This window comes from Liolophura sinensis, chromosome 6 (assembly GCF_032854445.1).
Source record: "Liolophura sinensis isolate JHLJ2023 chromosome 6, CUHK_Ljap_v2, whole genome shotgun sequence".
Lineage (NCBI taxonomy): Eukaryota > Metazoa > Mollusca > Polyplacophora > Chitonida > Chitonidae > Liolophura > Liolophura sinensis.
The window spans coordinates 48,501,339-48,516,759 of NC_088300.1; the positions used below are offsets into that span (position 1 = coordinate 48,501,339).

General features: G+C 36.9%; 1 protein-coding gene across 1 annotated transcript in view; it reads right to left on the bottom strand.

Moving 5' to 3' along the window:
* Window positions 1-2,129: 2,129 nt before the first annotated feature.
* LOC135466553 (serine/threonine-protein kinase 32B-like) overlaps window positions 2,130-15,421 on the bottom strand; it is a 76,431-nt gene continuing 63,139 nt past the window's right edge. The window contains exons 7-12 of the mRNA XM_064744101.1: window positions 11,654-11,757; window positions 10,655-10,771; window positions 8,360-8,485; window positions 7,414-7,548; window positions 6,288-6,355; window positions 2,130-5,078 (exon numbers count right to left, since the gene is read on the bottom strand). Of these exons, the coding sequence (XP_064600171.1) occupies window positions 4,904-5,078; window positions 6,288-6,355; window positions 7,414-7,548; window positions 8,360-8,485; window positions 10,655-10,771; window positions 11,654-11,757 (725 nt within the window). The 3' untranslated portion in view covers window positions 2,130-4,903. The remainder of the gene's footprint in view (window positions 5,079-6,287; window positions 6,356-7,413; window positions 7,549-8,359; window positions 8,486-10,654; window positions 10,772-11,653; window positions 11,758-15,421) is intronic.

Here is a 15,421-nt window from a genome sequence, read left to right on the forward strand (position 1 = left end):
AAAGGTCTATGACAGGTCCACTCAACGTCTCAATAAAGAAAAACCATAGAAAACTTGCCTGTTTTTCCACGACGCCCGGTTGAAGGTGGTGTGCGCGTCAACACGAGTTAACATCACTCACTGTGTCTCAGACACATTCATGGGGTGGATGATTTTCTGTGTAAGTGTCGCAACTGCGTGGCTTGATGTGCCAAATGAGTTATTCCAGTCGACAAGCTACTTGTTCGTCTAAATGTTTAAATCTTTGGGTTTTTCTTTCTTTCTTTTTCTCGTCAAAGTGCTTGTACGGTCCGAGTATTTATACCGCTAGTTTTTTGGTCAATACGATACTTCTCAAACATTACAGGCAACATTAAAACTAAAAAGATACCGCACTTTGACAATGCATTGGTTGAAATTCAAATCCAGCCATTGTATTACAACTTTGGTTTTTGTATAGCGAAATTCCGTTATCTTATCATTCTGATAAAGAAAATAATGACATTAAAAATTCAGGATCATACAACCCTTGTGATCCTTGTCTCAAAATCACAGTATGGATAACACTAGTTGGATGTATGGTTTATGCACTTTTCTGGCTTAAAGGAGAAGAAAACATAAGAATGATGCCAAGATGGAAGAGCATCACGCCTTATTTGCAAATATGATCTTTAATATTTTTTTGGACTTTTTTTTTTCAAGAGAAAAGGATTTATTTATTTATTTATTTGATTGGTGTTTTACGAGGTACTCAAGAATATTTCACTTATACAACGGCGGCCAGCATTATGGTGGGAGGAAAAGGGGCAGAGCCCGGATGAAACCCACAACCATCCGCAGGTTGCTGGCAGACCTTCCCACGTACGACCGGAGAGGAAGCCAGCATGAGCTGGACTTGAACTCACAGCGACCGCATTGGTGACAGACTCCAGGGTCATTACGCTGTGCTGGCGCGCTAACCAACTGAACCACGGAGGCTCCCCAAGAGAAAAGGGTATTTGAAAATGTTTTTGTAGGGTGGGTATTTGGGACCAACTTTTGGTGTTTATCGTTGTTGCATAATAATGTTCTAAATAAGGACATGATGCTTGTAATAAAATTTATTTGAACGTAAATTTGTTGATTATGTCGAAACATATGCATTTAATCTAAATTATGATAATATTTATGAACATATTGAAAATATGAATATGATCCAAACTGAGGTTTAATACATTTGTTAGCTGAAAAGAACAAATTCTAGTTTAAAAACATTTATCAAACCTGTGTTAGATGTGTCATTTATGACATTATCCAACAAAGACTATAAATACCAAAAGGTGGTCCCAAACACCCACCATACAAAAGTTATTTTCCAAGTGTCTTTTTCTCCTTCAGGAAAAATCGGAACAAATATTGAAGACAACTTTTCCACTCTTTCATCTGAACTTTGTCATTTTTATGTTTTCTCCACCTTTAAAATTATCAATCTTACTTCTCACTTGACAAGAGGAGAATGGGATATTTATATATTTGTTTGAATGTTGTTTTAACACCACACAGAATATTTCACTTATTTCACAAGCATAATGGTTGAAAGAAACCAGCCAAAGCCCGGGGGAAACCCATGACCTTTTGCATGTTGCTGACAGACATTCCCATGTATGGCTGGAGAGGAAGGCAGCATGAGCTCGACTTGAACTCAGATCAATTGCAATGGTGAAGGGCTCTTGGGCAATTTTGCTGCACTAGCACGCTAACCCCTCAGTCACGAAGGCCCCCCGAGAATGGGATAATCTGAGTACTGGTCAGTGTCAGTAGACTTTCACCTGGAGGGGCCGGAAGTATAGCCATACTCTTTATCATAGGTGATACACTGGATTAACTTCAACATGGTTCGCAAAGGGCTCATTGCACATTGTAAATCTGATGTGTTCACAACTGTATTCAATGTGAATTGATGCACACTGATGGGTATTACGTTTTAATGTGTCAACTGTATTATTTATGTACTTCTGCCCTGTGGCTTTGGCATAGCAATTCAGTCAAATAGCACATAGAGAAGCCTACTACACAGAGAGATAGAGATATAACTGAAATAATCTTGATGGTTTCTTTCAAACACCAAAAAATTATTTTCCCCTCAAATAACAAATACTTCTCAAGTCACATTTACTATAAATACTGATTTTATTTATTATCAATGTCACCATACTCGATGAAACTTAACAGTTGTAAAACCTGCGTATTACAGCATGACTTACACAAGATACAAATATAATACAACAGAACTAAAGCTGATGGGATAAAAGATGTCTCTGGTAGATAAAACCTTGTGCGTGTACTTTCCACAAAATACATTTGCACAAAATATTCACACATTAATAAACGTTAATGGTCTTAAAAGTTCAAATGTAAATTGGATAACCTAAAACAAGAGTAATATGTGTTTTGTCACAAAACACACTGTACAAAATTGAGTCCAAGTCCAGCTATTTCACATGTTGAAAGATTAACAGACGTAAAGGATATAACAGACGTAAAGGACAGAACAGATGTAACAGACGTAAAGGACAGAACAGATGTAACAGACGTAAAGGACAGAACAGATGTAACAGACGTAAAGGACAGAACAGATGTAAAGGACACAACAAATGTAAAGGACAGAACAGATGTAAAGGACAGTAAAAAATGATGGAAACTTTAAACACGTGTAGTAATGACACCTACTGAAACGCAATGATCAGAAACCAAAGAAGCTAAATGCATACTATCAACTTGTATTATAAATGTAGAACAAACGCCATGAAGCCTTAGAAATCTTACATGGATCATTTGTGGGTGACTACATATGTATATGTAAAATTTCACGTCCCTTGTTAAAATACTACATAAGATACATTACAAGTAATTCCTTCAGATGAAATATTTAGTTAAGAAACTATGCAATGCTGTCACTGCCAACCAAGAAGCAAAAATAAGACAAGATAAACATTTCACATCTTGTAAATGACTTTGTGTAAATTAATATAGATCATGCCACATTAAGACAATACAGAAAGAAGCACCTCAAACTAGCACTTTATGGAATAATGAACAAGTAAGTTCTTTGCGAAGAACAGGTTTAAAAATTTCCATTTCAGCACTATTATAAAATCTAGACACTGGACCCTAGAGTATAAAATGGCAATCCACATTCACATGATACATGGATATTTTGCAAGTCAATACAAACTTTGGTGACAACTAGATTGCACATTAACTGACTCCATGATGGTCTATATATACCAACTGTTTATGCCACTGTCATAACTCTATAAGGGTGAGGTATTATTTACAAAAGAAACCTAAAAAAAAATCAGTCTAGAATAAAACCCCCAAAATAAAACGCACAAGTCCTCATTAAAGGCATGTTGAGTATTCACACCAAATAAAAAAGGTTTGGGTAATCCACATCAAAGTACTTAAAATGTACATCACAGAAAAAGATAAATGACTGTCACATTGTGCAATATACATGCATAAATATAATACCATCCAAGGAGCGCGGAAAACATTGCATGTGCCAATAAAATATGCCATTGAGTGGGAAAATGTCTTCAAGTTTCAGGCTTTAAACCAATTCTTAGATCATGTACTGCACATTTCTGAAATTAAATCTGGCTCTAATAATGGTTGCTGTTGGAAATCTGTAATGCCTACTGAATATACTAAATGTCTGTCACAATACATGAAGGAAGTCCATGTAGCAATCTCTTTGTACATGTAATAAAAACATAAAGCATCATAAACATCATAAAGCATTTGCTTAAGAAAATCAAAGCTTTCCAGAAATCATCCGGAACTTAGTAAATAACTTCATGATGGTGTACAGATGTAAATACCCTTTGGTTCATTTATGGAAAGATTCTGTGACAGAAGTTTTCACAATTTCTTACATGAGAACCAGTTAACATCACAAACAGGTCAAGGGTTTAAGGCAACATTGAAAACAGACAAACCAGTCCCAGGCTCTTCTCAAGAGTATTTGAAATGTTTGGCTCCTAAATCTGATCACAAAATCTGAAGAAAACCCATATGTGGACAGTAAATGCTAAAACTAGAATACTAGTGATAAAAGGGAGAATGAGTTTTGTGCCATGTGTTTTTTTTTTTAGTTTCAAGTGTCGAGGCACAAAAAGCATCAGTACATAGTTAATACAATAGCTGTTTCGTTCATAGCAAGATTAAAAACAAACAGTTCTTTAACAAGTTATCGCTCAGACATAAATGTCAGGCTCTTTTTTTTCTTTCACTCACAGCCTTCTCGAAAATTATGTAAGAATTGACAGTTCAGTGATAAAACTTCACAGACAGTAAAAAAGAAATATCAGTCCAGATGGAGTATGTGGATGAACTGAATTCATGTCTATTTCATCTTATTTATGGTAGTAGTATAACATAAACCCATCATAGGTTTAAAAAAAATGTATAGACTTTGAAGAGTATGCCATATACATCATATTAAACAAACACAGGAAACTCAGTACTGTTTTAAATTATTGTCCTGAATTAATCCAATAAAAAAAAAAAAACGTTTCTGAGAAAACGATTTCCCTTAATAACAATCATAACAAAGGTGCAAACTGATACAAAGGCAAAATATTGCAAATAACTTCATAGCTTCCTGACTTTCACCTTAGCAAAGAAAAAAAAATCAAAAAGAAAAAAACAAACAGAACAAAACAAATAGAATGCCATGGCATTTTAGCACATGTGAACTTAATATAAGTTTTAGTATTTCAGTAGTTAGAGACAAAATATTGCAGCGAAATATGGCATACAGTATGTATATACACATACACCTCCTTGTACACATAAACAAATTTGAGTATACTGAGGAAACCTCCTTTAAAATAGATATGTACAAGTGTCGAAGTGAGCAAGCTGAATCGCCACGAGTAGGTCAACTTTCCTTAGCAGGCCTATTATTTGTTGACTGTAAAGAACTTTCTGTTTTTCTCAGTTCCGTTACTGCCTCATTTCCATTGGTCGAGGAAGATTTAGTTGGAGTCCTACAGAATTCCTTGTCAACTAGTTCACTTTCTTCATTTTCCTGTTTGGATTTATTTCTAAACTCTCTGAAAGACATGAATAACAAAAATTATTCAGATTTAAGATGCAATGTTAAATGCTCATCTGCATTGCAATCATTTAATATTAACTGCCTATGCACTCTGTAACATGGTCTTTAAACTTGGTATTTTAATGAACTTTCATACACCACAAAAGAATTGCTAAGAATCATTTAATATTTATATATACTTATTTACTCCACATTATGCGGTATACCCAAGAATATTTCTCTTATAAAATAATAAGAGGAAACTGGGCAGAGCCCCGGGGGAACAGTCGACCGTATGCAGGTTGCTGGTGGACCTTCCTCCATAAGACCAGAGATGAAGCCAGCATGAGCTGGACTTGAACTCATAGTAAGCGCATTGGTGAGAGGCTCCTGAATCATTCTGATGCACTAGCACACAGAGACCATAGTCACGGAGATCACTATCTATGATTACTTGCCTTAAGACCTGTTCTCACGATGCCATTTGCAGTAACAATTTGTAACATTTGACTTACAGTGTTTGACAAAATTCGCATGTAACATGGTCTCATGCGACTTGTATTGGATATAGCCTTTTGCACGTTCAGTTCTGTTGCTAAGGCCGTGTGTTTTTGTTAGCACATTTTTGTCATCATGAGTTGTTTACTGTAATTTACATGATGTGTAGTTTCATAATAGATCTTGAGAGATAGTAAGGAACAAATTGCTCGGTTTCAGCGAGCGGTACACCAGTCTGCTTTTTTCGGTACAAACATTTGTATCATCTGCTTCTTCGGACATGGGTGTTGATAAGCTTTCTCTGGTAACACAAAGGGGCATAACTCATAGTAGAAAAAATTGAAGCGATTTGATTGGCCAGTGCATGTGATTTGTACCATGAAAATAGAGCTTTCTCTAGCTCACAACGCATTGAATGTGACAAATGTGGAAACGATTAGGGTGTTCTGACAGTCTGACTCGGTTGTATGCTACAAGTCGGTACTACAAATCACACCGTGAGAACGGGCCTTTCAAGATTTGCCCAAGAAAGTACAATTTAGAGTCAAATAAAAGTCATAAAATATTACTTCTGATGGTGAAACTTCCAATTGTGCTGTAGGATATCATCAGACCTCTCAGAATTAGGCAAGAAAAATCACTTATCAAGGACAAAATTTTAGGTCAATTACAGTATACAGATTAAATGTAGCTTCTTGTTGTTGGTAATACGAAGAACACCACTCACTGCTCTCTGTTGTAGGGCCTGAACTCTTTTTCTATGTTCTCCAGACATGCTTGCATAGGATCCTGTTCCTATAAACAAAAAGCAACAGGTCAAAATTCTAAGGTACAAAAGAGAAACCATCAGTAACAAACAGTAAGGTTCCTACAGGGAAGGGAGATAACTAGTCCGCCCTGGTTCAAAGCTGTATTACCTCCCCTATGTTATTTTATTTCCTTGTCGCCTGAATGCAAATAAGTATACATACTATATAGTATGCTTTCAAGTGCTGTTGAGGTGTCCATCAACATGGGCAAAACACAAATATTCAACGGTAAAATCAGTGTAGGTACAAATATAACAATGAAACTAAATATGTTATTTCTTCTGGTGGTAGCAGACAAAATACTTCTGTAATTAAAAACAGGTAGACATCATAGACAACATGCATTATATCACCACTACCACTGCACTCTCTGCATTATGCTGATCTATGGCATTCAGATTAGGGATAAAGTAATGTTTACAACAAGGAAATGCTTTATACTGCACAACTAAGATGTCACGTTGGTGTCCACCAAACCACCTTCCTGCTCCATGGAAACATTACAGAGTCCAGGGTCCAGTTCCACAGAGTCATTGAAGGCTATGTCGATTGTAACTACCATGGCCGAACACATTTAACCAGCTGCTGCCATGGTGAAGATGAATAATATTTCACGCTGGCTTAAAAGTGTAGAATGCATGCGATACTACTTTAATTTCTTTTAGAGATGAAAGCAGACAATCGCTAAAACATTGAAAACTGTCAAATTTTATACAAAATCTTGATGAGCTTGCAGTAATTTCCCAGATAGACGGGCTTCCATTCAAAAACAAAAATCCAGCTTCTTGTAATGTGGCATTTCTAATATTCATTATGCACAATAGCCTTGTCTGATTTTCTCTTCAACTTTAGTAAATAGTAAAACTTGACAGTGACATATATTACATACATTTCAGAACAGCCTCCAGTCTGCCTCCAACAAAATAGGTGGATGACTTGTCATATTTGTTTCTTGTCTCTTATCCCACTTCAATCCCAAAATGCACTGAGAGTTTAGGTGGTGACATTATGATACCACAAGGGTTTTATTACTGGTTGACCTACTGTTGAGGAGTTCTGTATGCTGTGCTCTCTCTTGGAGTTCTGCTTTGCCAAACGTTTCTTCTTCTTGTGCAAAGGTTTCGCCTCTATAATCATCTCTTCCAGTTCAAATGTGGGGTCACAGTTTAAATGTTCTTTCTGAAAAAGATAAAGAGAAAAAGATGGAAAAGATACATTAAAAAATGTTTTGGTCCATGAATACTGACTTTTGATCTTGTTTCATTTGTTACTAAACTCAACATTACACTAGATTAACAAAATTGGAAATATTTTCCAACGTCAAATATTTTTGTTACTGCAATTTAAACCCTCAAATTGCCATGATGCAGGCATTGAGAGAAAATTGCATCTGTACTATTACTTGAAAATACATTAACAAAGCCAAATCAATATGATATGTGAACCTAGAGAAGATAAATACTTTTGTTCTGAAAAATTAAAGTAATGCAAATTCATGTACATGCATTTGAAATGAAAACAAAGTCTAAGCATTGCTATTAAATATACGATCTTGATACACATATTATTCGGGTAATCTGTCAAAAATAAAATTGCTTGTTATGATAGTGAAAAACAGGCAGTTATTATTCTTAATGTTCACAGAAGTATTACACCTTTAACACTGTACATTTACTCTGTTGACATAAAACAATGTAAAACGAAGCTTCTGTTTTCCAAAGCCAAGAAATACCAGACTTCTAATCTTTTCTACCTCAGTCCTCCATTCACATACTACAAATGTTTTGTAATTCTGTAACTTTAACATGCATGTACAAAAAGTCTCACTGTATATGTTTGGTTTTATAGCATTTTATACATGAAAGCATGCTTCAGGGAGATGTGAAGTTAATGAAGTTGAATTATGTCTAACCGAGATTCGCCATGTGGCTCATACAATAACATCGCATTTATCATTTATGTCTCATCAGCCAGCTATCTTTGCACTCACAGAAGGCACAAAAGCTGGCTTGATTTCCTGTCTGTAGACAGCATCAAAGTTAACATCGCTCATATATTTGTGGTTCTTCAGCTGTTCCAACTGTGACATTCTCTTTTGAGGGTCCACTGTCAGTAGCTGAAGAATAAACAAAGTTGTGATGTAAACCAGCTAAGGAATAAACAAAGCTGTGATGTAAACAAACTAAGTGTTAACATACCAGAGGCTAGGAGAAGATAGAGGTAAACAACTCTACACTCCTACACACTGCTGGGATTGAGTAGCGACTTAGAATAGAACTCAGTGGCAATGGAAAAAGTATCAAAGGTAGCTTTCCTTAAACCATAAGGGTTTGAAGTAAACTTAAAGGCTAATAATGAGAAATTAAAGAATTATGCAGAATAAATATAGCAATGAGTTTTGACACCTAAAGGCATGCCAGTCAGGGCAGAGTGAACAATGGGTAACATCATCACGTTTGGTGTTGATGATCTAATACGCAGGATTGACCCTATTGTAAACTCCAAGTGAAGCAGTTCTTCAAACAGAGCGTTGACATGAAAAATCAATACATCACAAAAAAGTGGGATAACTCTGTAAATTTCAAAGCGGTGTGATAAGTTTTGACGTGGCATTGATCTACTCTGGAGGTAGAGGCAAGAGAACAATTTTTATATCTCTAGATGATAAGGTGGAACCATTCTACAGGTTTATGGACAGACAGACGAACGGAAAACACCATACGACAATGCGACCTCTAAACTGACAAGTACAATGAATGTCTCAGCATAAGTCCATATAAATTTTGGTGAGATGACACAATATTAAAATTACAACCATCACCATATGCATAACATAATAGTATCTAAAATGGCAAGTAAGTTTTCTGAGACACACTCCCTGACTCGAACATCTAAAATTCTCTCTGCATTTATTGCTGTTTTGACCCTCTCCATTCCTCATGACACAGCAGCGAGATTTAGAGGTATTGGGAAAACGAACTTATACTTTCTGTCAATAGCAAATTAACCCAGCAGTCTCCAAAGGTCTAAGCTTATTCATAAAGGCAAGTCTAGGTAAATATTGCAGTAACATAAATCACAATCAAACTGCTCCATGTAAAACTTCTCTGTCTACTGATATCTTTGAATTTCATCGACACTGGCTTTTATACTTTCCCCCAAATGAGGCTTCAATCTACACAATTCAGTGACAAGTACTGTTGTGTCCACCCAGAGAATTTGAGGACAACATATACAGCTCATCAGCAGGGCAGTCTGAGCTTTGTATGGGTGATCTCTCCTGTGAGACTCATACACCGGATATTGTCATTATCTGCTTGTCAGACACCAGCACCGCCACAGCTGAACCAAGGGCATACTGCTAAATACTCATGAATATTCATCATGTCTGGGAATTTCACACTGATGTTCCACCGTTCCAGAATGTCAATTTGGCTGGTGTCGATTTCCCGTATCTCACAATACTTGATGAAGCAGTACACCTAAATGCCTGGCTGGGAACTAGGATATACCCAGAACAGCAGACTCATAAGCTGATAAAGACAAACACTTTTTTTTCAGATTTAAAACTACTTTCTATTACCTTTTTTTTCAGATTTAAAACTACTTTCTATTACCTTTTTTTTCACTTGATTCAGTTTACATGCATGAATACTTACTTAGCTCTAGTACTTTGGTTGAATGAAAATAATGGGTTTTGCACCTTTTTCTGAATGCATGTTTCCCCAAACTGCTAGTTGATTACAGTAGCTTTTAACATTTTTTCAGTAATAATAATAATAAGTATCTCTTCATAGCTGGTCAGTCTCTATGTTAAGACATATCTATGGTGCTGCCTTAGTGGCATGATATGCCAAAGACACCAGACATGACCCAGTCACAGCCTACTGACAGTAGACTCATCAATATATCCTCTAGCAGAGACTGCCATGTACTGGGGAAAAATATGGCAAACGAACTCCACCTAGCTGTGTAGATGGTGCTCCATCTACACAGCCTTTGGGCTCCTCCGCTCAGACTCTATATCAAATCATTTTCATTGTTATAAAACATATCCGCTAATGTGATTTTTTATTCTATTCCTGAAACATCCAAATCTCCGTAAGAATATAACTGGCAGATAATGACTTCATGAAAGCTGTTGTACATACAATGTATATCTACATTAGGTAATCCATATGTACTACCAAAATGACCTGCACTGTAATGGAATGTCACACTAGAAAGGGTGGTTTCAGAGCCTGGTAACACAGTAGCAGCTCTCATCAAGTAAGTTACGCCTTACCTGTTTGAGCACATCTTTCACATCCTCATCCCAGCTAGAAGGGAAGTTACTCTTGATGCTCCCAAAGACGTACTTCATGTCACTAATACCAGTACCCGAGTGAACATCATACGGGCGCTGTCAACAGAAACATCACCTTTAATACAAGAAGCATGTACTGGTGCAGGTTGAAGGTTTCCTTGTTCACTGTGAAAGAATCTAGAGAACTGCCCCAATGCTTCTTTCAGAAATTAATGGTCAACATTTAAAAAAAAAATGAGCTTGAAACAACATCGGCTGTGGTTAATGAATTTTTTTCTGCAAGCAATTTGTCCTTTACATTCACAAAAAAAACAAAACGGGTGAAAAAAAAGTTCCCACATAATTAATAGTGCTTGGTGAAAAAATCAAGTGGCTCGTGGTGAAAATGAAAAAACATTAGTATTAAATTTTTTAAACTCTTAATTAGCCTCTGACAGTCCATAAATCCTTTAAACACAACACTTAAACAGGTGAATGTCTACCTGATTCATAGATATATAAAGAGGATAAATTCATGTATCTAAAGTGATGAAATTAAAACTACTTCAAGCTGAAATAAGTTTTTAACACTTTCAGGCTTAAGAAAATCTTTAAAACATGGTTTCAGCCTACTGAAGACCACCATTGTCGCAAGCTATTAGAGCGATGAAATTGCAAATGGCAGACGCAATACTGGCGCTTATGACCTCAGGCCTCGTCGAACTCCAGCAAGCAGCTCAAGCAATGACCAATCATTCCTCAGAGCCACTCCGTAATGAAACTACATTCCATGTAATACAAATTATTGGGTTTTCACAGAGAATTGGGGACAGAAAAATGCTTTAAGCTGTTTGCTAATCAATACAATTGGGAGTTGAAGAGTCTTTTTGGCGAGCAAATCCCGGAGAACGTCTGTAGTGTATGGGACACGAGTAGGGCATAACATTGTATATGGTGGGCTGGTGGGGTGGGGTGGGAAGCAGGCTTAGATAGACTTACCCGACCCCGGAGCATCTCGTAGGCACAGACCCCTAATGACCACCAGTCCACTGGGTAGCTGTACCCCGGGCACTCGTCCAGGGCGCAGGCAAACACCTCAGGGGCTGCAAAAGAAGGCACCATTTAGAGGCAGTTTTTACCTTAATCTCACAAATTGTCCAAGTGAGGTATCATGATTGTGGGGACAACCACTGACAAGGCTAAGAAATTATACATGTAACCTTAACCCGATCCAGGAAGTTGTCCAAATGTCTTGATCTAGTGCCGGGGAATCCTGAAGGTCCAATGGAAACCACATACATATACAACCTCTCCTGTAAATCAGGATGAATGTGCAAACTGCAGACAACAGGTAGAAAATCTTTAATCTAACCAGCATTATCTCTACTCTAACCATCATTACTTACACAATTTGGAACATCTCTCAAAATCCCTCCAACACAGGTATTCTACTCCAGATATCAGGATTTTATTTGAATTGGACTAACAATACCTGTTATTAATCTTGCATGTACACCCTAAATGACCATAAATAACTTACCCATGTTTTCTGTTTCTGAGAATTCTATTAATTTTAAAAAGGTGTTTTGAGGATTGCTTGGAACATGGGATGATAGTCTACTGGAAACATGTGTGTTTCAGCACCAAAGTAGTATTTGGTGACATGCATTTGCCTCTGAAAATGCACATTTGTGGAACAAATTTGAGGTCATTCAGGAAAACTGTAGATGAGACAGTTCTTTTTGCTTAAAGATTACATATGATTGAAGTTTCTTTGGGTGAAACACTGGTATACAACTTTTTTACTTACATGATGGCAATCAGGTGTATGGGTGTAAAAAAACAAACTTCTTTCCCACCAGGTAACTGACAAATCCCCTAACAATATGCCCAGTACATGTACAACCTATAAACCAGTAATATCTGGATTCTATCATGTGACCATGAATATCTGATAAAATGCCATAAGGCTACTCAGCCAGCAAGGGTACTGATATTATGTTCTTCAACAAAAACTAAACATAGAACAATGAGTGTTTGATGGAAAAGAACTTTGGTAGTATCAGTTTTTCTCACACATATAAACCTAATACAGCATGATTTTAACATACCTATTTGCTCTTTACGGGTCACTTTTACAAATTTCAAAAATCAATTTTTAACAATTATTCTCTTAAGTCATGTCACCTTACAGAGCTTCAACATTCAAGCAGGTACGTTAAATGACCTAAGTCCCACTTGCTCATTTTATCAGACTGTGACAGATCTAATGATCTTAAAAAGGCATTTCGAGGTTTATTTTTGAAAGTAGAATGATACCCTACAAGAAAAATGTAAGCTTAATTAGCAGCTTATGTAGCATTTGCCTTGAAAAATGCATTTTCTGGGCAAAATTTTAGATCATTTACCACAGATGTGATCAACTGTAGATCTCTACAATGAGGCCCTGTGAAAGAAGTCTCATTTACAGGGATGTCCAAGGGGAGGGGGAGGAGAGGAGGTGGGGATGATAGGTCTGACTCTCGTCCGGCCCTGTCACTTAGAGCAGACAGACTGAAATCTGAGGTAAAAACTCCCGCCAAACGACCCAAGCAGGTGATGGCACTAGCTGGGTCATGACAGTCCAGCTCTGATCACTATCAGCTGATCAAACAGCATGTACAAATCGATGTCCATTAGAGGGCTGCCTGGAAAGTGATTTGTACAGCTGAATGTCATCACACTGTATTTATTTACTATAGTGTAAATGTGTGTGTGTCATACACGTCATCATAACACATAGCTTATTACTACAGTGCACACACATGTATATGTAATTATAGTCATTCATTTTGCATCATATTATATTAGAAATGCTGTAATTTCTATCAGAATGGTAACACATAAAAAATCACAACATATTACTGAATGTAAATGCAGGGTACATGTCGCAACACAAAACCATCTACTCATGGCATGCACAACTGTATATGTATAAAAGTCTCAGAATGTCGCCAGTCCCGATAGCTCAGTTGGTAGAGCCTCCGCCTCGGGAGCGGTAGATCCAGGGTCAATTCTGGGTTGGGTCTCACCTAAGACCCACATTGAGACTGTACCCAATGCAAGTAAGCTTCCTCACTTCGAGTTCAGCATTAAGGGGATAGTGCTATGACAGGTTGACCCGTATCAGTATAATGGCTCAGGCAGGGCAGCTTACAGAGGGTACGTCGTCTCAGTGAAGCAGCACTAGATAAAAGAGCAGTGGAAATCCATCCTGCAACAAGGAGGCACATTACAGGCATTCTAAGGACTCCTTCAATGTCATGTGACTGAAAGATTGTTGAGTACGACGTTAATCCCCACAGACTCACTCACTCAGAATGTGATTATTCAGTATGCAACATCAACGCCCTTGAAAAGTTGGGACATGCAGGGAATGAGACATAACTCAGTGAGTGAATAACTCAGTGAGTGAAGTGCAAGAATAATTTGTAGCTTCCCCAGCTCTCAATGTTCATGGCACCTTGGTGACAGTAAGGAGTGATTTGCAAAGTTTAAAGTTTGTTAAAAATGACTTCATTGTCTTTCACCGACATATTGGCCATCAATAACGGCCATCATGTTAGTGAAACATTTTGGAGTATGGCATTACTTCCCATTCAAAATAAAACTATAAATAAACATGGAAATAAGAATGACTTATTTGGCAATACATGTACTAATAGTCATTACCACGGCCTCTTGCACTATATGAGAGTTATGCAAAGGGCAACAAGTTATCTATAAACCTGCAGACAAATATAACAGACAATTATTTTTCTCACTTTCTAGAAACTTCTGAGGACAGTTTGTGCCAATTTATTTTACATCTACAGTGTATGCCAAATATAACATATATACAATTATTGATGTTAAATGTAGTTGAACTGAAGAAGCCCCCATGGCTTTCATCAGATTCACGTAACAGTGGCTTTAAAAGCATCTAAAGCTGAAGCCAGACCAATCAGGACAGTACATATGTCTTCATTAGGTTCATCACACGTATATATCAGAGAGCAATCGATTTGTCTGAAATATCCAACCTCATCAAACATATAGTGAATGAAAATTATATAAATACATTTAAGTAAAACTTTCTGAAGATTGAGAGCAATCAATTGGTATTTTATCCCCAAACAGAGGGTAACTCAATACAAAAGAATTCCACACATGTATCTGGCATCTTTTCTTTTCTTTCTAGAGGAAAAATGCTAACATAAAAAAGAAACTGCCTAGACTGATAAATATTTCATCTTCATTACTGAACACCTTCTAATGTTTTCTGATCGATAGATCCGAATTCCAATTAGGGCGCCGTGTGGGAGATTGTGACTCAATGACAAAAGAGAAAAAGCTCATACCCTTCAGCTGAATAAATCTAATAGGAAATTCTAAGTGGTAACAATTCAAAATACTCCCCTGCTGTTTGGGTTTATCCAAAAACTGATCTCACTGGCATTACAATCACTCGTATACTTATAAGTTGCTGAATAAAAATGCATCTGGTGCATCTAATGAAAAACAAAAAAAAAAAAACTAAAAAAAAAACTTTATGAGCCAAGCTGCTGTTAAGATCTTGAATTCCATTGATTTATGCAGTAACTAGGTACACAATAGATTCCTATGACATAAAGATGGATTAGTCAATATCCTGAAATGTAATAATTATTCTCATGCCTCATAAAGAACAGCTTAATATCGGCTTGCTATGCAATAAAACCTAGCACGTTAGAATTCTAGCAAATCCCA